This window comes from Coccinella septempunctata, chromosome 2 (genome assembly GCF_907165205.1).
Source record: "Coccinella septempunctata chromosome 2, icCocSept1.1, whole genome shotgun sequence".
In the NCBI taxonomy this organism is placed as follows: domain Eukaryota; kingdom Metazoa; phylum Arthropoda; class Insecta; order Coleoptera; family Coccinellidae; genus Coccinella; species Coccinella septempunctata.
In genome coordinates this window covers 41,345,570-41,369,539 of record NC_058190.1, presented here as the reverse complement: position 1 = coordinate 41,369,539, position 23,970 = coordinate 41,345,570, and the positions used below count along the sequence as shown (strand labels likewise).

General features: G+C 37.7%; 1 protein-coding gene across 1 annotated transcript; it reads left to right on the top strand.

Moving 5' to 3' along the window:
* Nucleotides 1-2,623: 2,623 nt before the first annotated feature.
* Nucleotides 2,624-23,523, top strand: LOC123308448 (cartilage oligomeric matrix protein). The gene is made up of 15 exons (XM_044891096.1): nucleotides 2,624-2,846; nucleotides 12,292-12,462; nucleotides 12,521-12,744; nucleotides 13,918-14,134; nucleotides 14,276-14,558; nucleotides 15,686-16,200; nucleotides 19,637-19,734; nucleotides 19,792-20,010; nucleotides 20,169-20,423; nucleotides 20,500-20,607; nucleotides 21,011-21,357; nucleotides 21,850-22,025; nucleotides 22,174-22,489; nucleotides 22,579-23,000; nucleotides 23,184-23,523. Exons 1-15 carry the CDS (start codon nucleotides 2,771-2,773, stop codon nucleotides 23,303-23,305), a joined length of 3,549 nt encoding a protein of 1,182 aa, XP_044747031.1. The 5' UTR covers nucleotides 2,624-2,770; the 3' UTR covers nucleotides 23,306-23,523.
* The last annotated feature ends 447 nt before the right edge of the window (nucleotides 23,524-23,970 follow it).

Here is a 23,970-nt window from a genome sequence, read left to right as displayed (position 1 = left end):
AAGCCCAATATTTCAAAAGAGCCGTTTTGAGGAACTGCATTTTAATGTCGTTCGTCAGTGGCATCAACGCTAATCTCATCAAATGTAAATGAAGTGTGACTCTATCTCCGCACCAATTTAGCTCTAGTGGGTGACCAATTTATTCTTTTCTCGTTCTGAAAATAGGTTGTGATAGAAGGAAGGAACATAAAAATGTTGATGTTATACTTTCTGGGCTTCTATTTATTTTTCCTTTAAGCTTTTGTTCAAAGTGACGCGCTCTCAATTATGATTATGAGGGCGAATGTTTCATTCGGTTTTATATGCAGTCTCAAAATATGTAGGTACAGTTTGGTTCCAATAAGATTCATCATTGGATTATTGGAAATAATAAACCAAAATACTCCTTGCATAAAATCCCATCTGCTGAGGAATTGTATAAAATTTCAGTGTTTATAGATTTTTTATAATGGTTTCTGAAAGGTTTACCTATTATTTCTAATGTTATCAATGATGAGACAAATAGTAGGCGCGAAAAAGACTTCACTTCAAATTATGCCTTTGTATTGCTCATAGTTTGGGACCTAATTTGAACCCATGGAAATGCTTTGCCCGAATAGGTGCGATAGAATAGCGAGAAAGGGAAATAACTTTAATGACTATTACTAATCAAATGTTACGACTGAATTCGTATATCTCAGTCATCCCGTAAAAGCCAATTGGAACAAATTTTTTATTGCATAAGTAGACTATACATATTACCTAAATGATCCATAAATGTTTTAAGTTCAATGGACTGTCTCAACCTATTTTATCGTGCTTCGAGTTGGTAGAGTAATTTTTTTAATTCCATTTTTTCATTTCTCGTACATGAAAAAAAAGTGTAGGTAACTTTCGTGAGAAATAAAATTTTCACTGAAAAACTGAAGAATTTATAGAGAAAGCACATACATGAATTCAATCAATGTGAATCATCCTAATTATAAAAATAAAAACACTGATGGTGCGAAGTCATGCGCTTCTTCTAATTTATAAACAGAGTCGTTTTCCACTGAACACACAAAGCGCTGCTTGGTTTCTCGCGAGGAAAATTTTTCAAAAATACAAATCTGATCAAGTTGGAAACATATAATTGGCAATAACGTTTCTAATGTTTGTGCAAATTTTACAGAAACATACAATACTCATAATCACTCGATAAGCTGAGGCAGCAATTGCAGAAAAAAACATTTTAACACGAAGAGTTTATCATGGAGAATAGGAAAATCCAAAATTTAGGTTTTGAACTGCTTGGCCAATCACTTCACACACACGATCTCTCCCCAAAGGAAATTCTCTTAGTTTCCTTTTCTAAAAAATGCTATCCAAACTTTAATAAAGGAGTTAAGGTATCTCAATGATCGAATAAACACATAGAAAAAATGTCAATTTCAATCAAGATTGGAAAAGTTCATTCAGGCTGAATTAACTCCGCAATTCTCATAAGAAAATGGATGGTTTAAAACTGATCGAGTTGAAACTATCTTTGTTCATCCTTCTATTATAGAAGCACAAAACGAAAATAGGTATAGGCTTCACGAAATTCTTAAAAATTCTAACCAGTGAGCTTCACATTCATCTTTGACACTCTGTAAATCGAAAGTTAGTCCAACTTTTTTATTTTTAGTTAAATTAGGTCCAAAACTTTTCAGACTATTCCAGTTTCCAGTATAGGTACCTTGTATATATATGTACCTCCACCAGTTGATTTCTTCAACATTTGTAAGCATCAGGCATCCACATTAAAATATAACTCTTTAGTCTCTCTAGAGAAACTTCCAGAGTTTACCTGAAGAAGATCCGTTATTGCTTCTCATATCTTCGAAAATTTAGAGAAAAGTCTTCCAATCAATTTTTTCTCAATGGGCAACCCTTTCCAGAATTTGGGTTAAATCATTCCTCTGTCATTCATCAAAAAACTGAAAAGGCATATGCTGAGTTTCAGTTTGATACTATCGTTAGAAATGGAGATTTCAGTGGTCGATTCGACAAAGTATGATATCAATTTCCAAGGAACTGTTGGATCAATTTGAGCCAAATGTTGAAACTCTACATAGTTTTCGAATTGAGATGCATATGTTGGATTTCAGTTCGATGCTATACCGTCTGTTCCGATATTCCTGAACAGTACTGTCAGTATTTCAGAAACGATGCCTATTGGCCCAGTCGTTCGAGTTCTATTGTTATTCGATTGCGGGCCAGTACTAGCAGCAATATCGGAACAGGCCCCCTGATAGAGATGGAAAAATACATACATCTGAAAACGCATTAACTTCGCATGAGAAATTCAAATAAGTATCAGCATCAGATGAGCACCCACGAAAGAGTGACCCTGTTAGGAATATTCCTATTCATTATTCTTGGATGACGTGAATTCAATCCTGATTTGACCAAAACACCAAATACTTCAATAAATCCTGATCATCTTAAGGTGACAGCCATCAATACCCAAATACACACAAATAAGATCTCAGATCTACCGTTTCGTCTATTACAACACCCCCAGACACATAAATCTTCGGACAAAAGTCCGAGCAATTTGAAAGAGACAAATAAGGATTTGCGTATGACGAAACTGATTCGAGTCGAACGACTTGAAACCCACTATCACACATACACACACAGGACAGACCTGGTGCTCTCGGTTTCTTGTCTACACAGTGCTCGTAGAAGAAGACGGCCGTGTGCACCAGCTTGGAGCCTTTCCGTTGTCCTATATGTCGTGTTAAAGTGGTGTGTTGTGCGCCTCACCATGAAGGGGTTCTTCGCGGGCTTGTTGACGTTTTTGGGGTGCCTCGTGATCCTGGATGCGGTTTCTTTGGACGCAGGTAGGGTTCGCTGTGCATCTGGGAGATCCTTCTGATGTTGAAATATCTGCTTGAGAAGATCGAAATATTGCGATTGTTATTGCGAAGTTAATGTTATTAGTTTTTCGAGTGGATTTTGTACCATTGATACAAGAATATTCATGGAAGATTCACTGATGTTAATAAGTATTAAATATACTGTACGGTTTGATTAACAATTCTTATAAATTTTTTCTATTATAAATGCGCATGAATTGAAAGTAAGAAAAACTTATGAATCCGAAAGGAAGACATTTTAAATATATAATTAGATGGATAAAGCAGAAAGAATACTTCTCAAATTTATGCAGAAAAAGAAAAGTTTCATCGGTGATATAGATTTGGCAGGGGGTGAAGAGCAAATTGAACAATGATATTTTCATTTAAAGTTTCTTGAAATAATTTATGAGGAATGACTCATGTCTTGGTATGAGCAACAAACTATCCAATTTTCTTACTAGTTAGTTACTACTAAGTAATTGGAAGATTCATTTCTTAAAGTCATTCAACTTAAGAGTTCAATACCATAATATATCATTGAATTGAAAGAGGGATTTCATCTTCTTTCTTGAAATTTTAGGAAGACCGATTATGAAAAATCCAAAAAAAAAAGGAAATTATACCATTTAAATGTTTTAATACCTGAACGAGTTACAAGCGAATGTTAGAATACTATTTCTGTTGGTCTGGTTATTTCTGTGTGGCACCCTGTCGTAAGTCATAAAGAAAATATAGTGGAACTTGACATTTATTGGAAGCAAATGTTCCAATTCTCTTTTGGTGGGGCAGTAAATTCGTAGTAATAATTTCATGTTTGACACCTGAGAACTCATCAGTTAACAGTTAACATACACGACTACAATATTTATTAATTATCTAATGGCTTTCTGTAATCACTGATAAGACAAGATTTGGAAATATTACTGCGTTCATGTAAAATCAAATCACTTTGTTTTTTCTCGCTGTTTTGACGATTTTCGAATGCCAGGTTTCCAAAATATTCTATTCTCTCCAAATCCCTTCAAATATCATACTTCTCCTTCAGTGAACTACCCCGTTCATAAGGTGAGGATATTCAACTCCCTTTTCGAACATTTTGGCGACCACTTGCAATCCGAAACTGGGTTAGCAGTTGCAGGATTTTCGTAATACATGAAAGAATATCTGTATCTGTAGACCGGAAATAATTCTGCTTAAAGTGCATCCAAAAATAAAGTTAGAAGTTCGGGTGACACTACTTGGTTATTCCTGTTCGTAGAAAATCCCGATATTTCACCTTCTATAATTAAAATTCGTGACTAAACTTGTGGCGAATTTTGGGAGGAGCAAAACAAATAAGATTTTTAATGAGCACATTGGGTGAAGCTATGGTCCATGTCGAACACCTAACGATATGGAAAAGTCTATCAAGTTTTGTACAAATTGAAATAAATTTTCATTGGGATGGTGATTTACAATCATTAACGACTGTTGCCGAGTTTTAAGTGAATAACAGATTTATTCTGACAGTTCAATTTTGTCAGGTTGAATTAGGATTAACGTTGAAATCGGACTGAACAACCGGGCCTCAGAAATACAGCTTGTATTGTTACGTTTATATCATATGAGCCCAGAGTCATGAATATCTATCCTAAGAAAAGATTAGAAATTGCTAGATAAGGAATCAGTCCTTAAATTTTCTCACAACTATATTCATTTACACCCTGTATAAAAAATAATCTCACACACAGAGGGAGAGAGTTAATAAGGGAATAAAACATTTGCGAAGCGAATGGTGATGATGCTCCAGATTAAATAAATAATCTTCAAATTTACCTTTAAAGAACACCTTGCACCATGATGTAGACAGAAAAAGAAATTATTAAATGGAACTATGACGATACTAAATGGCGAAGGAGCCTTGAATTCAAAATAACTTACGGCTATCAGTTTCATCTTCAAATTTGAAGTCCCTTCAAGCTTGAAGCTTCCTTTAGTGGAATATTTAGGCTTTAGCTTTGAAATTAAAGGGGCTCTAAGTTTGATTATGAAACTGGCCGTTAAACTCCCTTTAATTTTAAACCTTCATTTAGTCCTACTAAAAATTACACTAAAGGAAGCTTTAAGCTTAAAGGGATTATGCATGAAAACTGGCAGTTATATAGAATGAGAAGTGGAAAGATGTTAGAAGTGTTACATCTGAAAAGAATAACTTCTTCAACTTGCTTGCTAGAAAAAAGTATCACTGAATTTGCTTTGGTAACAATATCAACAAAAATCTTTTAGCTAGTTATTTGCAGTTATTGAGCCTTCGTTAACTGAACAAAATTTTGGCTATACGCTGGTGTTAGCGTGTTTGGGACCCATAACAATTCTCAATATAGGAAAGACAACGAATAACTAGTGAAGCTTCGTTGCTAGAGTCAGAATTTCACATCGTATTCAAGTCTTCAAAAGTTGTGAATTTTTTTGGCAGTAATGGCCGTTTTTCAAGCGATGAATGATGCTTATTTCTACTCATAGAAAAATTGCCGTGGAAATCGAAAAACCGGGCATTGTTATAGTAAATTAAGTATATGAATATTTCTGCTAATAATACTTGTCTAGTGCAATATCTAACAGCTCATACAAGTAGGTTTAAGTCGGTAGAACAAATTGCTTAACTTGCCTACAACCCACTCGGAAATCTTAGACCACATCACAAGGTCGCGCAGATGAAGAAAGGAAAATTTTTTCAAATCTAGTTAGGCTAAACAATTATGCGTAAACGATGTTGTAAAACGATCAGATTAATGGGACGATTATTACGGCCGCAGTGATGTACAAATTGTGTCGAACTGTCGCGTAGATTATCAATGAAGAAATCATTTCCATATTTATCGAAATAAATAAAATATCGGTATAATCACTGTGAAGGAATTCAATGGATCATTTGAATGAGACCTTGCGGCTTCGCGAATATACATATTCTAATGAAATCTCGATGCATTGAATTGATATCGGATAGGACGATAGGTGATAGGTTTCTATTCAATATCAAGGAATGAGGAACAACTTGACGTATGAGGTGGACGCTACCTAATTTGTCCAAGAAGACTGCCGAAATTGTTTCCGTGTGGGTTAAAAAATGGGAGAAGTGGGCTTGAGAAAAACTTCCAAACATTGAAGAAACATTGGCGTAGTCAAAGGAAGTCAAGAAAGAATGTGATTGAAGAAGGAAAAATAATTCTTAATGATAAATTTCCGAGTTTATTCCAAGAGAAACAGAGAGTAGTGAAAACCGTAGCCTCTTATATGGTGCTTCCCTTTTCGTTATTAACAAAAATTGAGATTTTTTCCAACTGGTAGGTAAGGTTTGGAAAATAGTGGTGGAGCATCGAATTTTGTATCATCCTGTATGTCATAGATAATCAGGGTGAATCTGATCCGTATACAAAGAAGCTAAGGTTGGAAAATATACCCCAAAAATGCAGTTTGTTATGCAACTTTCCGTCTCAGAAATGGCTAAACGTTTTGTTGCTGAGGATGTTTTTTGTCAATGACGGGGTTTTTTAATTAACACTTCTTTATTCTAGGCATGAAGTGACTGAGGAAACTATTTCTGAAGGATTATGTTTTGTGCATTGTGAGAGCGTATTGTGATTTCAGTTACTGGTGGTATGTTGGTAATAAGTGATTTCAAGGGAAAAGAGGCTTTAACAAGCCAAGACCATATGATCTCAGGTACGACGAAACCCATTCTGAACTTTCCCTACATGATGCCACGCTGGGAGGTTCGTAACCTGATGGTGAGTTTATGCAGAGGTACTAAGAACTAAAACCTAAAAAAAGAACCAAAGAAATGGGCAGATCTGCCCACTGGTTCCTTTCTCAAGTCTTATAGTACTTGAGTACCTCAGCATAAACCCACCAACCCACGATCAGTTTATGAACTTCTTGGTGGAGCACAGTCAAGAGAAATTTCAGAGCGGGTTTTTCCGCACCATAGGTTCATATGGCCTGGTTGCATATGAAAGCTGCTTTTCCCTCAAAAGGTAGGGCCACTGGAGTAGCTAGTGTGCTTAACCTTCAAGGATTTATCACCTATAAACTTACCACCACCGGCTATTAAAATCACAATTTGCTTTTACAAGATACAGAACACAATACTGTAAAAATGGTTTATTCTTCCAAATAAGCAGAAAAAAACGAAACTACTTTGACAGCCCCTGTAACTCTAGAACCGTTCACTTTAGCAAGCAGTGCATGGAACCATTTTTGTTTGCTATTTAATATAGTAAAGACCATTTTTATATTAATACTATTTGGGTTAAACCGCATAGTTTTTTAGATATTCAAGGAAATCTATTAATTTTTCAACTTCCATCCATCACCTACCCTCCTAAACCTGACGCTCAAAATGCTGAGGCTTTCAACCGAATAATAATATACAGGGTGGGGGTGACTCGAACAAATATTTTAACAGTCACACTTTTTTTTCCTTCACCATTTTCTCCGATTCGGTCCTGATAAAAAGATTTAGACATTTTAAGTTTTCATAATAAGCTGTGCCACCCCTGAAAAAACAAAATTATCTTCAGAATAACTAGCTAAGCTAAATCTGTGACCCTACAGATCTGTGGATCTTTTAAACAGAATTGTATCCAGCCAAAGTACCAAATTTCTCAAATTACACAGATACTTTTTAATTTTTGAACAACAAATTACTCTAAAACGGCGCATTATGCGAGAAAATATGAAGAATATTTTTATTCTACAAAACGTTAAAATATTCATTAGATAGAGTCCAACTTAGAATTGGGTTCTTTGAATTTTTGATATTTTTATGGCACGTAATGGTTATAATGAGAAAACTGGAAGATGTGGATGATATCTTGTGTTCGAGAAATATATCGATCAAACAAATGAAAAACTATATGACAAAATTAATTTCATTCAATAAAACTGTTTGTGAAAACTTAAAATAAATTTTTTTTATGGTTTTTCAACAGCCTGTATCTTCTAATCTAAACCGAGCCGGAGCCGATTCGGAAAAACTGGTAAAGGAAAAAAGTGTTTCTTTTGACCTCAAGAATCTACTGTTGAAGTATTTTTACGAGTCGAAGACTCATCCGCCTGTATGCGTAACAACAATTTGGAGTTAGAGGGAAAAACATTCATTTCGAATGCTAGTAGTATTAAACCTTATACTGGTACTATTAACAATCTATTTTCAAGACTTATTCATTCATTTCCGATCAGGGTAATTATCCTTGAATATGTGTGAATAAAATGTTTCTTATTTTCAAAGCATCCTATAAATTCGAAATATCCAGATGTAACAACTAATCCAATTGATAATTAATTGTTCCCATTTGCAAAAGCAAGATAGCTTTTTAATGACTATTCGATTTATGTCCTGTTACAATGTAGCACGAAAAATATCAATTTTCGTCCTCATTTGCCAAGTCTAAAATGCCAATTCGAATTTTTCCCTCATCTACCGCTCCAATTCAACCGATAATGGCGGATATAGCAATGTACCTCCAATTTTCTCGCCGACGATCGATATCAATCACCCGTTCACCACCTCTCTGGCGAAATCTAGCCCAAGTGACAGATTGAGAAAGTCCCCGATGAAGAGGTCACAGTTGAAAAATCGTCCTCCGAAGACCGACGGCCGAGAACGCGCAAAATGCGGTTGTGCGGGTATTTCACGGAATAGCCGCGTTTTTTCTGCCGTACTTACAAATATGGGATGATTATTTCAGAGCCGGATAGCAGCGCCTATTCACGAGACTGGCTTTTCGATCATTGCAGTTCCGCGTTTCATCCCAGGGAAGCGAAGGCTGTGATTTAATGGCTATTTTTTAAGGTTTCCGGCGATCTCGGCCTTGCGGATATGTGTCACAAAATTAGATAATCCGTTGAATGCTGTCCAGGGTCTTCGACAACTTCACTCTACATCTACAGGGTGTTTTGTGGTTAAATGTGCATAACCCAATTGCGTGTACAGGACACCCAGACGATTGCGAATTACCCATGATCTACAACACCTATTATTGAAGATACAGGATAGCAATGACGAGGCATTCTGTCAGTAGGTGATCTGGAGTCTCATCCCCCTCCTAACAGAATGTGCATTCGTCAATTTCTGCTAGACCCATTCTCATTAGGTGCTTCCTAAGGCGACAATGCTCTGTAAAGAATCCAATAAGGAAGTGTAGCTAATTGAGATCCAGATATTTCTCAGATCACCCAGTTTTGAAGTTCCAGAGGAATTTTTTTCCTTTTTTGCAGGTTTATCTTCCTATGTCACATAAAGGTTCTGGACAAATCAAAGGAGTTCATTCCCCCTTCCTGACAAGTGTGTTTTGGCCACTTAGTTGCCCGAGTGACCAAGAACCGAGACTAAACTCTATCCTATACCATCTTAGGCCTGTATAAGTCAGATCTCAACTTGTGAGACTGCCTAAAGATGTGCCTTGAGACAACAGTCTAATTAATGAATCTGACTTGAAACGCTACCAAGATGACGTTTCAATTTGCGATATCATTTGAGTAGGCGCGTATTCATAAATTAGTTGGGGAGCCCGAGAGGAAAATTCGGGATTTACTCGAGCGTGTCAGGTTAAAATAAGGGGAGATACCTTGAAGCCTGTAGAGTAACAGTTAATTACATGTTGAAAAGTATTCATTCTCTCAATCTGACAATTTAAGCGTGACGAATTTTGTGGGAGGGCGCCAATCTTGCAAAACGTCACGTGCACGGTTTCTTTCTTCTTATTTTGAAGCTTATGATTAAAAAATAACGGAAAAAATATAATCTGACAGTTTCACCAAGCCGAAACAATAAAAATTGGTCATAAAGGTCACAAAAATAAGTTTTTTTGAAGTATCTCCTATTCTGAGCTTCGAATCGTTTTAGCATTCATTATAAAAGTTGTAGAGCATAAAATTTTCTACAAATTTAGTCGAAAGACATTTTTTCTACGTTCACCCGTTTTTGAGATATATGGTGATGAATGTATTTTAGACAGGGATTCTACATTGACCTTGCCCTTCCGCATACATACAGGGTCCGGCAGAAAAACCTCCCTGATTTCAATAGGCATTTGCAAAAAGAATAAGAAACATACAGAACAATTACTTATATTTGTGAATAGCCTATATGATGCCATTTTACATCACTTAGTACACTTTACTTGGTTTTGAAAATTATGTCTGATATGATGTCCCCCATTGTTAAGACATTCACGAAGTCTTTCCCTGAAGTTGTCCATAGTTCTTCGTGTAACTTCCCTTGGAATGGCTCCCACTTCCTGCCTAATGGCATCTTTTAGTTCTTGCAGAGTTCTGGGACGATGTTTGTACACTTCAGCCTTTAGGTACCCCCACAGAAAGAAATCACCCAAGGTCACCCGACTTATCACCTTGTGATTTCTTTATGTGGGGGTACCTAAAGGCTGAAGTGTACAAACATCGTCCCAGAACTCTGCAAGAACTAAAAGATGCCATTAGGCAGGAAGTGGGAGCCATTCCAAGGAAAGTTACACGAAGAACTATGGACAACTTCAGGGAAAGACTTCGTGAATGTCTTAACAATGGGGGACATCATATCAGACATAATTTTCAAAACCAAGTAAAGTGTACTAAGTGATGTAAAATGGCATCATATAGGCTATTCACAAATATAAGTAATTGTTCTGTATGTTTCTTATTCTTTTTGCAAATGCCTATTGAAATCAGGGAGGTTTTTTTGCCGGACCCTGTATATCAGGGGTTTAGAGCTGAAGTGAACCAAGTCCATTCAGCCCAGTGGCCTAGTTTTGAGAAGAATGGCTTAGAAGTTTTTCACCCATTAATTAAAAAGTGCCTTCTTGAGATTTTAAAAGGTTAGAATGTAAGCATATGCTTACATAAGAATATTAATAAATAAAGAAGTCACTTTTGAATTAATTGGTGATAAACAACTTCTAAGCCATTCATCTCAAAATTAGGCTGAATGGACTTGGTTCACTTCAGCTCTGAACCCTTCATATAGCTCCTAATCACCCTCTACTGTTAAGAGAATATAAAATTACTTCAGACAAAAGTTGTATAGAATTTTATTACGTAGAACTTTCATAAAGAATACAGAAACTATTGAAGAAACAGCAAGTAAGATATTGAAAAAAAGCATTGTTATCATCTTCAAACTGTCAAATTAAGAAAAACTCCCTGATTAGTGTCAGATTTGGGTCAACACCTCTGCAACACCGAGATTAAACACCTGTATGTACAAGTAACGATTTTTTTTGCATTTTCAAAGGACCACTGTGACCTTTTGTAATAACCGAATTGTCTGTTGAAGTAGCTTCCTTTGGGTCCAATCAATATATCCTCTGAAAATCTGACATAATCTAATCTTCAGCATCCACTATGTCTCCATGACGCTCGAATAAATCCCGATTTAGCATCGTGGGCTCCCCAACTAAATGTGACTGATGCCCTCAAATGATCACAAGATAGGTTTTGGAGACGTCAAATTTTGAGTATGGTCGGACCCTGAGTCAAGATGTGAACTGACTGTAATTCCTCTTTTGTGCTCCCAAAAATCAGCAATATCGAAATAAAATGTGGAATCCATGGAAGACTTGGTCAACTATTACGATGAAATCTAACACATCGACGTGATGTGACATGTCTGTTCGTTCGAGAGCGAAAAATCAACTTCGTTTTACTCCATTGCAAGCCACAGTGACGAAAAAATATCGAGCGAAAATAAAAATACTAATTTCTCTTTTCGTTTTGTAATCTCAAGTCTAGCGAATAACCATAGTCAAGGCATTCATAAGTTGAGTTTTAAGACTAGCTTCTTGAGAGAGTATCAAAGTGATAACGACTTAATAAGGGTTTATAAATAAGCGATCATTTTGAGATGCTGTTGCTATCTTAAGAAATTATCAACTGAGATGCTTAAGCACGTAAGATTATTAATACGGGCCTAAGAGCTAAGTGCTTCAATCGCAAACTGACTGTCATAACATCTATCACTATATCACATTTCTTACAGCTTCTCTCTATATTCAATTTCACACATTTTTCGATTGCAAAGATTTCTGAATGAAAGACTCTTCGACAGCGACAGAGCGATAGCATTTCATGCCAGTCCCCAAAATACTCCTGCAAAGTCCCTGACGTTGTTTAAGAACCATCTTCATTTACCATTTTTTGAGGATTTGAAGGTTGAGTTCCCTTTCCTATAGCCTTCCTTATTTTTACTCAGCATCGTAAACATCACAAGGATGATTCTTTGATGGGATGTACTTGATCAGATAGGCCCAGGCTCTTTGATTTCTAACTCCCTAATTAACGGTACCTGATCAATACCAATTTCGACATATTATATAAGCAATAAATATATCGAAAAATAATTTTTCCTTACGAAAAATATCAGTTGATGTAGAATAATTTCTTAATTTTCTAGTTATCACCAAAGATCTGCAGGATGTCATCGAGAAGGATGAGCTCATTCTATCACTCAGGCATATAAAACCAAAGAAGCGATCAAGGGGTTTTGCCGAAACATTATTTTCGATCACCTTCCCCCAAACCGAGAACAAATTCGCTCTTCTGCTCGATAGAAAAACAAAAAGAGGTAATTTTTCAGTCTATTCACCAAAGAGTCAACCGTATTACTCTCGACTTTTTTCCAGTAATTGTGGAGACTTTGGAGGAGGGCAAGAAGAGGGTCCAGCATTTCACTGTGGATATTTTGGAAGAAGACAGTACAGTGAAGTCCCTCATCTTGGCAATCGATCAAAAACAACCTGGTGCTCATGCAACCCTGTACATAAACTGTAATTCTTACGGGATGGTGGCCACACCTAAAACAGTCAGGGAAATGCACAAACTAGAGGATGGAACCAAAGTTGAAGTGGTATGTGTGAACTGTATTCCACATGAATCGATATAATCATCAATTGACTCATTATTTCCTATCATAAAATGAACCTTTGGAATCGAGAGCTTAAATAAATAGATAGAAACAAGTTCCAACATTTTGACCTCATAACTTCAGTTCAATAGATCAATAACTAATGCCAGATCAATGGATGAAGGTCTTACTTCCTTATATTATCGCTTAGAGATGCTGAGCAAGCCTCACATTTCCATCATGAACGGTAAGACCCATAGCAAATTATAAAAACAGTTCTTTGTTATCACCATTTACCGCGTAAGGAAGAAAAAGTGGTTTCTATCGACGAATCTGCAATGAATTCCATAAAAATAAATAAATCATCAGTAACGGAATTTTATTTTATGGATTTCCAGAAATCTAGTACACTTGTATACCAACCGGTTCAGCTACTGTTGTCAATTCTCAATAGTAAAACGGAAAAAAAAGAAAATTTTACACCGTTCGTAACATATGGAAACTGGATATTCTTGACATTGCAATCTTGTTGTAGGTAATGGGTTAGTTTATATGTTTACTACGTACGAAGAGTACCTTTTAGGTCATGATAGTAATTCTAGTTATGTGTAAATTCTTCACGTACTACGAGAGAGATGTGTGGTCTTGAAGCGTAAGGTACAAGTACAGGACGTTATGTAGGCAATAGTACTTTTCTAAATCGGTCACAGAAGGACTAAACATTGTGAAGACTTTTCACTATGAAATTTCAGGATGACTATGTCTCCGAAATTTCATTTGGTCACTAAATTCTGCGTCGAATGAGAGCTGGGACCACACGTTGGACCAATTAATGACAGTTTTTAATGGCCACAGATAGTCCATAACGCAGATGTTAGAAACTCCCACACCTCTAGGTTGATTGAGCCAAAATACAAGCTTAGTCTCATTCAATGCAGAATATAATGCTTTACAACTTTCATGATGGGTGCTCAATCGATATTCGTATTTCCTGGGGAGACCTAACCGAAAAAATACAAAAATATATCATTTTGAGGACACATTTTTGATCGAAAAAGTCCCCTACCGAAAGGAGGTAAACCTAGGATAGCTATTCAAACAAAAACAAAAGTTTTGAAGGAATTAGATCAGATTAGGCAATTTTTCCCCTTGTAAAAATGAATATTTTCATTGCAGTATCACGAAAAGCGGTATCCAATGTCAGTAGATGGCCATAGGGATGTCAGGACAGTTCTGAGCATGCACGACTGTCCATTGGAACTAGATTCCAAATCTTTGAATTCTTTCGATGATGAGAGTTTTTTGAACAACTACCTGAAAGATGATCCAAATGCTGGTGATCCTTACATGGTTGATAGAGGCGACATTCCATCCGTGTCTAATTTAGACGAAGGTAAAATTATCCGCGCACTTTCTTTTATACTTTTCATATCGACAATAGATTTCATGTATCATCCTCACGATTGAACCTTAACATAATTGCAATGATTAATGGAATACTGTTATCAACTTCTCATCTGAAATTTTCGTACAGGTTCTCTGCTGAAAGCCCTCAATGAGCTGATTCGTTCAGTGAACGTTCTCTACAGGAAGTGCGGAGAAAGAGACGCTAATATAGAGTGGATCAGGAGGTACATGGAGGAGTGTGACGTTTGTCGAAGAAGGCCAGAACCTTCGACAAGACCACCAACTCCACCACCTCCGCAAAGACCAACATGTGCTACTCATCCACCCAATTGTTTTAGAGGTGTAAGATGCTACAACACCGAACAAGGACCTCGATGCGGCCCGTGTCCCTATGGATACACCGGGAATGGGTGAGTAAAGATCTGTGAAGATGCTCACGAGCATCTAACCGTATACTTCGAGGGAATCTGACTAGGGAAAAAATATTTTGTCCAGACGGTATATTCTCAGTTGGGTTAAGAATTAACAGTGCTATACCTGCGGTGGCGTGAGGACACAGTAGCAACTGGCCACGGAACACAACTGGTTCTGCTTCTGTGAGGTGGAGGATTTTGGCACCTTGTGGAATCAGAATAATAATGATAATAAGATTCCTTATTACAATTACCTTCCCGATGCTGTATAGCACCACCACGAACCCGAAAACCTGGAAAGGGCACAACAGAGCTTAATCCTTTTGATATCTGAGATATCTAGGATAAGTGAATGTTCCGCTGGAGAGGAGCATAAAAGCCGTAAGGCTAAAGTCAAGCTAGTTAATTCTACTAGAAGAAGGTGATCATATCTTGTTGATGACTACTGGAACTATCAAACGATGACGGTTCTGTTATAGCTTACTGCAGATCGATTGCAACGTTTGGTGTGGTTTAGAGTCTGCACTGAAACCAGCATGTAGTCTTCAGCGATAATTCCTGATTGCCATATAAAGGTCAGGCGAAGACAAATGGACCATATTCAATTTTCTGTTGTAAAAATAGTTCCGTAGGGAATTAGAAAGCTGCTGAAGATGACACAAGCTGAGCTTCAGGCGATGGTGGGACTGCTGAAGGGGTACAAATATCATTTGTACCGTATGGGAAAGTCAGCAGATGAGATTCGCAGGCTCTGTGGATCAGAAGCGTGCTATGCAAGTATCCAGAGCTGGCTGGCCTAAGAATCATTCATATGGGGAACCGGTCCTGGATACTCACTAGGTAACAGCCAGGGCTTCTAGGGATGTCGGTTTCATCAACACCATTGATGACCTCCTTGGGTTCCTATGAATGATTAGGGTAGAGAACATGGTTCCCCGAAGGCTAACCGAGCCACAACGACCCCAGTTCAAATAATAATAATTCTGGGGTTCATATGGATATATCACATCAATACGCCCATTGGTGATGGGGAAGAACTCCTCTGTTTTCCATGTCCATAGCAAATAGAAGACCTAGTTCACATCATATCGCCAAATTTTATTTATAAATATTATTTTCCGCAGATACGACTGTCGCCCCACCAAAACCTGCAGAGACCGCCCTTGCTACCCTGGCGTAACCTGTACAGATACCCCCGAAGGCTACCAGTGCGGTTCGTGTCCCGCCAACTACGTCGGCAACGGAGAACAGTGCCGGAGAACATGCAGAGACAGACCATGCTTCCCAGGCGTTCCATGTACCGACACCGGCGAAGGCTACCAGTGCGGTTCGTGTCCCGCGAACTACGAAGGAAACGGGGAGCAGTGCAGGAGGACCTGCAGGGACCGTCCCTGCTACCCCGGTGTGCCTTGCACTGACACGGCGGAGGGTTTCAGGTGCGGTTCTTGCCCTGCCAATTACGACGGTAACGGTGAACAGTGCTGGAGGACCTGCAGGGATAGACCTTGTTTCCAGGGAGTGACTTGCGAGGACACAGAGAGAGGATTTAAATGTGGAGCATGTCCACTTGGTTTCGAGGGTAACGGGGAGGAGTGTAGAAGGAGGCCTTCTGGATGCGAATATAATCCATGCGCGCCAGGTGAGCCATATAAGAGTATCTGTTGATATGAATGTAGGGTGATCTTCGAAATTTCAAGTTGACCTCATGGTCAAAGTTGAAATTCGGAAAGAACACATCGAAATCTATAAAATTGCACATTTTCAAAACTTCAGGGTCCTTAGGTACAACTACAAAATGGCTTATGCCCGTTTTCACCGACTTATTTAAGGCAGGCTTAAAGTTAAGGCCTTCTCATTTCTCTGATTTCTATAGTAATCATCGAAATAAGACTGAACGTTAAGCCTTCCCTAAATAGGTCGGGGCAAACGGGCATTAGACCAGCAAATAATTCAAATTTTTGAACGAATACATTGAATGTTGTTCCTTTCGCGACAAAATTCATCAGCATCAAAATGATTACCCAGATCTTTGGACGAAAAAAAAAATAATCATCATTATATAAGGCGAGTCTTTGACTCGTACAAATATTTTAACAGTAGATTCTTGAGGTCAAAAGAAACATTTTTCCGATTCGGCCCTGATAAAAAGATATAGCCATTTTCAGTTTTCATAATGAGCTGTGCCACTCCTAGAAACACAAAATTACCTTCTATCTAAATCTGTGACACAACACATCTGTGGATCTTTCAAACAGAGTTGTCTTCAGCCAAAGTACCCAATTTTTCAAATTTCGCAGATACTTTAAAATTTTTGAACATCAAATTACTCATTTAACAAAACGTTCAAATATTCATTAGATAGCGTCCAACTTAATTTCAAGAGTTGGATTCTTTGAATTTTTGCTATTTTTCTGGTACGTAATGGTTGTAATGAGAAAACTGTAAGACGTGGGTGATATCTTGTGTTCGAAAAAAAATTCATTAAATAAATGAAAAACTAGATTCCGAAATTCTTTTCATTCGATAATACCGTTTGTGCGATAGAACTAGAAATAAATTTTTCTATGGTTTTTCAACAGCCTGTATCTTTTAAACCGAACGGATTCGAGCAAAATGGAAGAGGAAAAAAGTTTTCCTTTTGACCTCAAGAATCTACTGTTAAAACATTGGTACAAGTAAAGACTCACTCTGTATAGCCGCTGTCGTCCACTGCTGAACGTAGGACTCTTGTAAGTCCCTCCATGTCCTACGGCTCTTCACCGTCTTCATACAGTTCCCAGAACTTCCCCTTACGAAACAATCTTGAGTCTTCGTTGAGATCCATTCCTTGTCCTTGTTCATTCGCATTTCTCTTCTTATCCATACTAATCTTTGACGACGATTCTCCAGAGTCGGCGGAACTCAAGACAGCATCCACTTGTTTCGACCTACTCTTGTTGCATATAATTCATCTTAAGGCCCGTTCGCAACAGCCGAGAATTCTCTAGAGAATTTACTCGAGAATTCATGCGCCGTGAATTCTTTACCGTTACATACGCACGCACTTCCGGTAGAATTCACGGTTCAGTTGCATACAAAATAAAATCTCTGCCGTTTTCTAACCAAAATTTTGTAGAGAATTCTCGTCTGTTACAAACGGGCTTTATATAAGGTCTATCTGAGTGTTCAGATTCGCCGAATCGTCAATTCAGACTTTCTTGAAACCATATTCGATCATATCTCAGTACAGTGGCCCAAATAATAAAATATGAATATCTTTGTGATATGGTACATTTTAATCATTTAACCAGAGAAACTTTGTCCCTTTGTATCTAATCATGAAGAATCCATTACATATCAATATACTTTTCTTAAGTAAGCTAATTTTTCTTCAGGGTGTGCTCCATCGTGGAGAACTGAACCACGAAACTAAAGCAAGGAATGCTGCCTTACTACACCTTACTGCCCCTTGATTGCCGCTCTCTGCATGTCTCAGCTAATCCCGAGTGGAACATTAAGCTTACTAATTTCAATGTACAATTGGATTGTATACAAGTGATCTTTTGCATTTTTTTTTTTAATTTACACTTTATTGTACATTCGAAAGTTTGCTTGGTTCAAGAACTAATACGTATGAAACTGAATGTTTGAAGATAAAACTACTTTGTATCCTTAACTTTTCTAACACGTCAATGTACTTACCGATTCACCGTTCTTATTGGCATGCTCGAAATTTTTCACTTTAAAATAAGTATTTGGAAGCCGAAGGTGCTTTCTATCTATGGACTACAAACTCCGAATGTTATTGTCAATTAATATACTCATAATAGTATATAGTTTTGTTCTGATCCAATAATACTCTTACATATCGAGAACATGTTTGTTTTGAATTAAGTTAGGAGTAGCAGTTACCATTAAATGTACTAAAATTATTTTTTTTGTTTGTTATTCTTCACAGAATAAAATATTTTTTAATGATGTTGAATTGTTCTGTTTCCACTAACACAAACCTCATGCATTGTACAAAGCTTTCGATTTGAATAATTTATGCTTAATTGGGATGTAACAACTACCTAATTATACCAGAAGATGAAAAGATATACGTAATGATACTGCATTAAAATTAAAATATTTCTGAACTCCCTACGTTTCAGGAAGCCCTCAAGAATTTTCCAAGAAAATGATATTTCATCCTTCTAATAATCATTTGCTGAGCCAAGATTTTTTTTGGGGAGGCTCAATGTACTTTTATGCTTGCTTGAATGAAAAAAATGTCGAATTCAGTACACTTACTGAATTCTACTCCACTGGAACCGACAATTTTGTCTACGACTAATAGTCTATAATGATATATTTTCTCCAATCTTTATTCCAAAATTAGAAGTGCACTGTACCATCATTTCGTAAGAACAGGAAGACTTTTTTCTTTTTAAATCGAATCAACAAACTCTAAAAAATCAAACAATATCAATCGAAACACAAAAACTAAATCATATACAGAGTGATGCTTTTTGATATCTGATTATCAAAACAAAGGCTCAGAAACGGTCTTCCACATTGAAATTATTTTTTTTGCCGTATTCATTATCATAACGAGCGATGAGTTCGAGAATTATCACGAGTTTGTATTTCCTTTTTTTATAGAAGAAATCAAGATACATACTTATATTTTCAGATGGCTCTACTCCATACAAAAATATTGTGCCATTCGAATTGAATATTGACTTCCATAGCATTTTTTTCTTCATTTCACGAAAATGAAAATACTGTATTTTCCATGTACAGAGTGTTGTTTTGGAACCGGATGAAAAAATTATCTAATATTATTCTGCTTTTTCTTGATTTCTCTGAATGGCAATAAGCTTTTGATATAACCAAAATCGATTCTAAAGTTTAGGAATTATAGGAGTTTATCTACCACTCTGAAAGAGTGGTGTTATGTGTTCAACGTGTGTATTTGTGTCTGTCGTAGATGAACTTTTGCGGAAAAACACAGTTGTCATCAGTTATGGCGCCATGAGAGTTTTTCAAATTCTTGAATCAAGTTTATATTTGTTGTTAGTTGCTCTGTTTATGACGTGGGTAACAAATTACAGGTCGTTGCATTCCTAGAGACGAGCCTCCATATTTCGAGTGTGTAGAATGTCCAAGTGGTTTTGAAGGAAATGGCACCAGCTGTATTGATATCGATGAGGTGATTATTGAGTATTTTGAATTAGCTTAAGACACCTATAACTTTTTCTTATCACAGTGTGCCTTAGCCAGACCGTGTGACCCGAGGGTGAGGTGCAGGAACGAACAACCGGGTTACAGGTGTGAACAATGTCCACCGGGATACAAGCAGAGTGGAAGAAGTGAGGGGATAGGGTTGGACGATGCAGCTAGATACAGACAAGTTTGTGAAGACATAGACGAATGTAGGGAGTACGAAGGGGCCTGTGTGGCACACTCACACTGCATCAATACGCCGGTAATGTAGAAGATTATATAATTGATGGAGCAAGTTTCTACAAAATATTAGATATCGAAGATATGAATTTTGTGCGTTACTTTTCACACACTCTGTACAAGCACAAAGTTGAAACGATAAAATATACTTAAGATCCAAACTGAATATATTGTTTTTAGGGCTCTTACCAATGTACCGGCTGTGACACAGGGTATGCTGGTAACCAAACTATAGGCTGCCTTCCCAGAGAGGGCTACTGCCCCGATGGCACACAGTGTGACAAACATGCGCACTGCGTCTATATGGGGTGGGACAGATACGACTGCGAATGTCAAAATGGATGGGCTGGAGACGGAAAATTCTGCGGTAAAGATTTCGACTTAGATTTCTGGCCTGACGAGCCCCTGCCCTGCTCTCATCCGAGATGCAAACAGGTAAAATTATCTTCGTTATTGTTTATGCTTAGGGATAAAGTCACGATTCGTTTTTACATTATTATATATTTTTAAGGACAACTGCGCTTTCACGCCTAATTCTGGACAAGAAGACGACGACAATGATGGAATCGGAAATGTGTGCGACGACGATGCAGATAATGATGAAGTAATCAACGAGAAGGTGAGGTTAAGTACAAGATTAAAATTTTATTGAATCGTGCAATGACGGCTCTTGCCGTTCAGCTGTGGGTCGGCCAGACCCAGGATATACCAGGCATAAGCCTGCAATAAAATTATTAATAATATCTATTTCTTCAACCAAGCCATAGCTAGGTAGGCCCTGCTCGTGCTGTCCGACTTTTGTATGTATCAAACAGAGACGTAATACGAGGTATTGTACAGTTCAACTTGGTGGTAACTGCGTACGTTGTAGATGCTATATAGTACCACAAGTTGAAGCCAGTGGAAGGAAAGATGAAAGAGGACAATCAAATCGACGTAGTTATAATTTAGGGGTTATCTTCTAGATAATGAGAGAAAGTGACCGGAGAGTGAGAAATATGAAAATAAAAAATGCGTTTCAGGATAACTGCTGGCTGAAGTACAACCCGGACCAGAGCGACTCGGACGATGGAGGTGGTGACCACGTCGGAGATGCTTGTGACAACTGTCCCTACATCAGGAATTCGGATCAGTCGGACACGGACAGAGACGGCAAAGGGGATGCTTGCGACGAGGACATCGACAACGATGGTGTCCTGAACAAACAAGATAACTGCGTCGACAAGTACAATCCTAATCAGAGGGATATAGACGGGGACGGTATAGGAGATGTTTGCGATAACTGTCCGGACATACACAACCCGGATCAGTATGACGCGGATCAGAATCAGATCGGAGATGTGTGTGACTTCGGAAGAGATTCGGATAGGTAGGTGTCATTAATTTAAAATTAATGGGCCGGCAGCATGCAGTTTCAAAACCGTTTCGATTTTGTATACAACGATACATTTTTTCAACTCAATTTCGGGATATTACACTATTAAAGCATAAAATGAGCATTTCTTAATGGTGCGTCAGGCACGACGGAAAGCACATTTTCATAATTTTCTCCTATAGCAAGTTCAACCGTACCTGCAGACCCGTTTTTGCATTATTGTCCCATCTTCAGTGCAGGTCATGTTTAGGAAGCACCATAATAGCGTGGTTAAGAGAAAATCTAGAACATTTCATAAAAAACATCTAAGATTCCCCTACACTGATGATGCGGCCAAAATACTGACATATGTTTGCAGTTTCGGAACATAATCGTATAGAGAACGAATCCAGGTATTACTCAAATGATATCCATTACAACCTGCTCTGGGTTAAAAACTGACTAGCACCTTCAGACAACTATTCCCAACTCATTTTTATTTTTCAGAGATGGAATAAACGACAACAGAGACAATTGTGTGAAAGTTCCAAATCCCAATCAACTAGATACAGATCATGATGGCATAGGAGATGCTTGTGATGACGATATCGATGGTGATGGCATTATAAACATCGAAGATAATTGCTATTTGGTTTGGAATCCAGATCAACTAGATGTGAATCGTAAGTTTGGGAAGAGTAGTTGGTTTTACGGAATTCTGAATTAAAATAAATGAGATGTTGTCTGTTTTTTCAACACATTATCAATAAATGAGCCTATTATATTCGATAAAAACAATTTTTCATTCAGGTAAATCAGTATGATTTTCAGGAAACTACATTGGTGACGTTTGCGAAAAAGATTGGGACAACGATACGGTCACTAATGACTTGGATAACTGTCCAAACAACTCCCTCATCCATCAGACGGACTTCAGCAAATATTCCGAGGTGATACTGGATCCGCAAGGGGACGCTCAAGTTGATCCAAACTGGGTCATCGTTAACCACGGTGCTGAGATACTACAAACCATGAACAGCGATCCTGGTCTTGCCATAGGTTATGATACCTTCTACGGGGTCGACTTCGAGGGAACTTTCCATGTAGCTTCAGATGTAGACGACGATTATGCGGGCTTCATTTTCAGGCAAGTGTTTATTCCGTACAGAATTTGATTCTCGCTTCATATATCGTTGATGAAGAACTAATTTGACTTCCCTTTCTTTATGTTTCTAGCTACCTCAACAACAAGCAGTTCTACGCCGTTATGTGGAAGAAGAATAGTCAACCCTACTGGAAGCACGAGCCTTTCGAGGCGTTAGCAGAATCGGGAATCCAGTTGAAACTCATCAACTCGGCGACAGGACCGGGTGAAATGCTGAGGAATGCGCTTTGGCAAACCGGAAACACGGAAAATGAAGTTACACTTCTATGGAAAGATCCGAAGAACGTTGGTTGGAAGTCCAAAACATCTTATCGTTGGCTGTTGATACACAGACCCAGGATTGGCCTCATCAGGCTCAGAATTTATGAAGGGGATAAGCTCATCACGGATTCGGACAACATTTTCGACAGTACATTGCAGGGGGGAAGGCTTGGAGTGTTCTGCTTCTCGCAAGAAATGATCATATGGTCCGATCTGGTGTACAGATGTAACGGTAAGGTTTAACTCCGCACTAGTCGTTTGATAAACAAGAAAACATTATTCAGAAAACTTTGAATCTCTTCAGATAACTTTGAATCTCTTCAGATACATCAGAACAAGAAGTTATAGAAATTTGGAGTTTATTTATATGCTTTTTAAGGAATGAACACGATTTTTTCATTTTCATTTGTTACAGAACAAGTTCCAGAAGCAATATGGAGGACCTTGCCAGCAAATTTGAAGAAGAAAGTTCAAATAGACACTTCGGCTAAAACACTGCGAATAACAAGGCCAATCAAATCGAATGTCTCCTTCTGAGGAAGTTTCGTAGATTATGAAACGTTTTGTAAAAAGTTTATTGCATGACAGAGTTTTTACCAAATATGTACCTTTTTAACAGGAAAAGATTCCAGAATAATACATGTACAAATATGAATAATCTGAGATCCACTAATCTTATTGTTCTATACCAAAATAAATTGGTAATTTTTATTAATTAAGAGGATTTATAACAATAAAATTCAAATATGAAAGTAGCTACTGGTAACCGTTTTGAATTCCTTATAAGCAATTTTGAATTTTGCACATTGACACGGTAGTGACCAAACACTTTTCCAAAGCGCGCATTGTCGTAGCTATCTTGAAGTTAGGCTTGACCTGGCCACCCAATACGTCATTACCCTTCAAATCGACTCTGAACGGAATTGTGCCTCCTTAGTTTATCTTCTTGTGAATAATCCAAAGGAATATCCCCAAAGGCTAGAATTAATGATCTAATATAATTCAGACAGATACAACCCACTTAAATAAATATCAACCGATGTCACTATCGAATCCAACTTGTCACGCACCATCATTCCTAGTGCCAACAGTGAGAGTCGTCAGAGCAACCCAACTCTCACCTAGATTGAACAATTCTAGGTACCACCAGTTTTCTCACTGTATATGTGACTTCAGCATATCGAAATTCAGCTCGAAGTTCG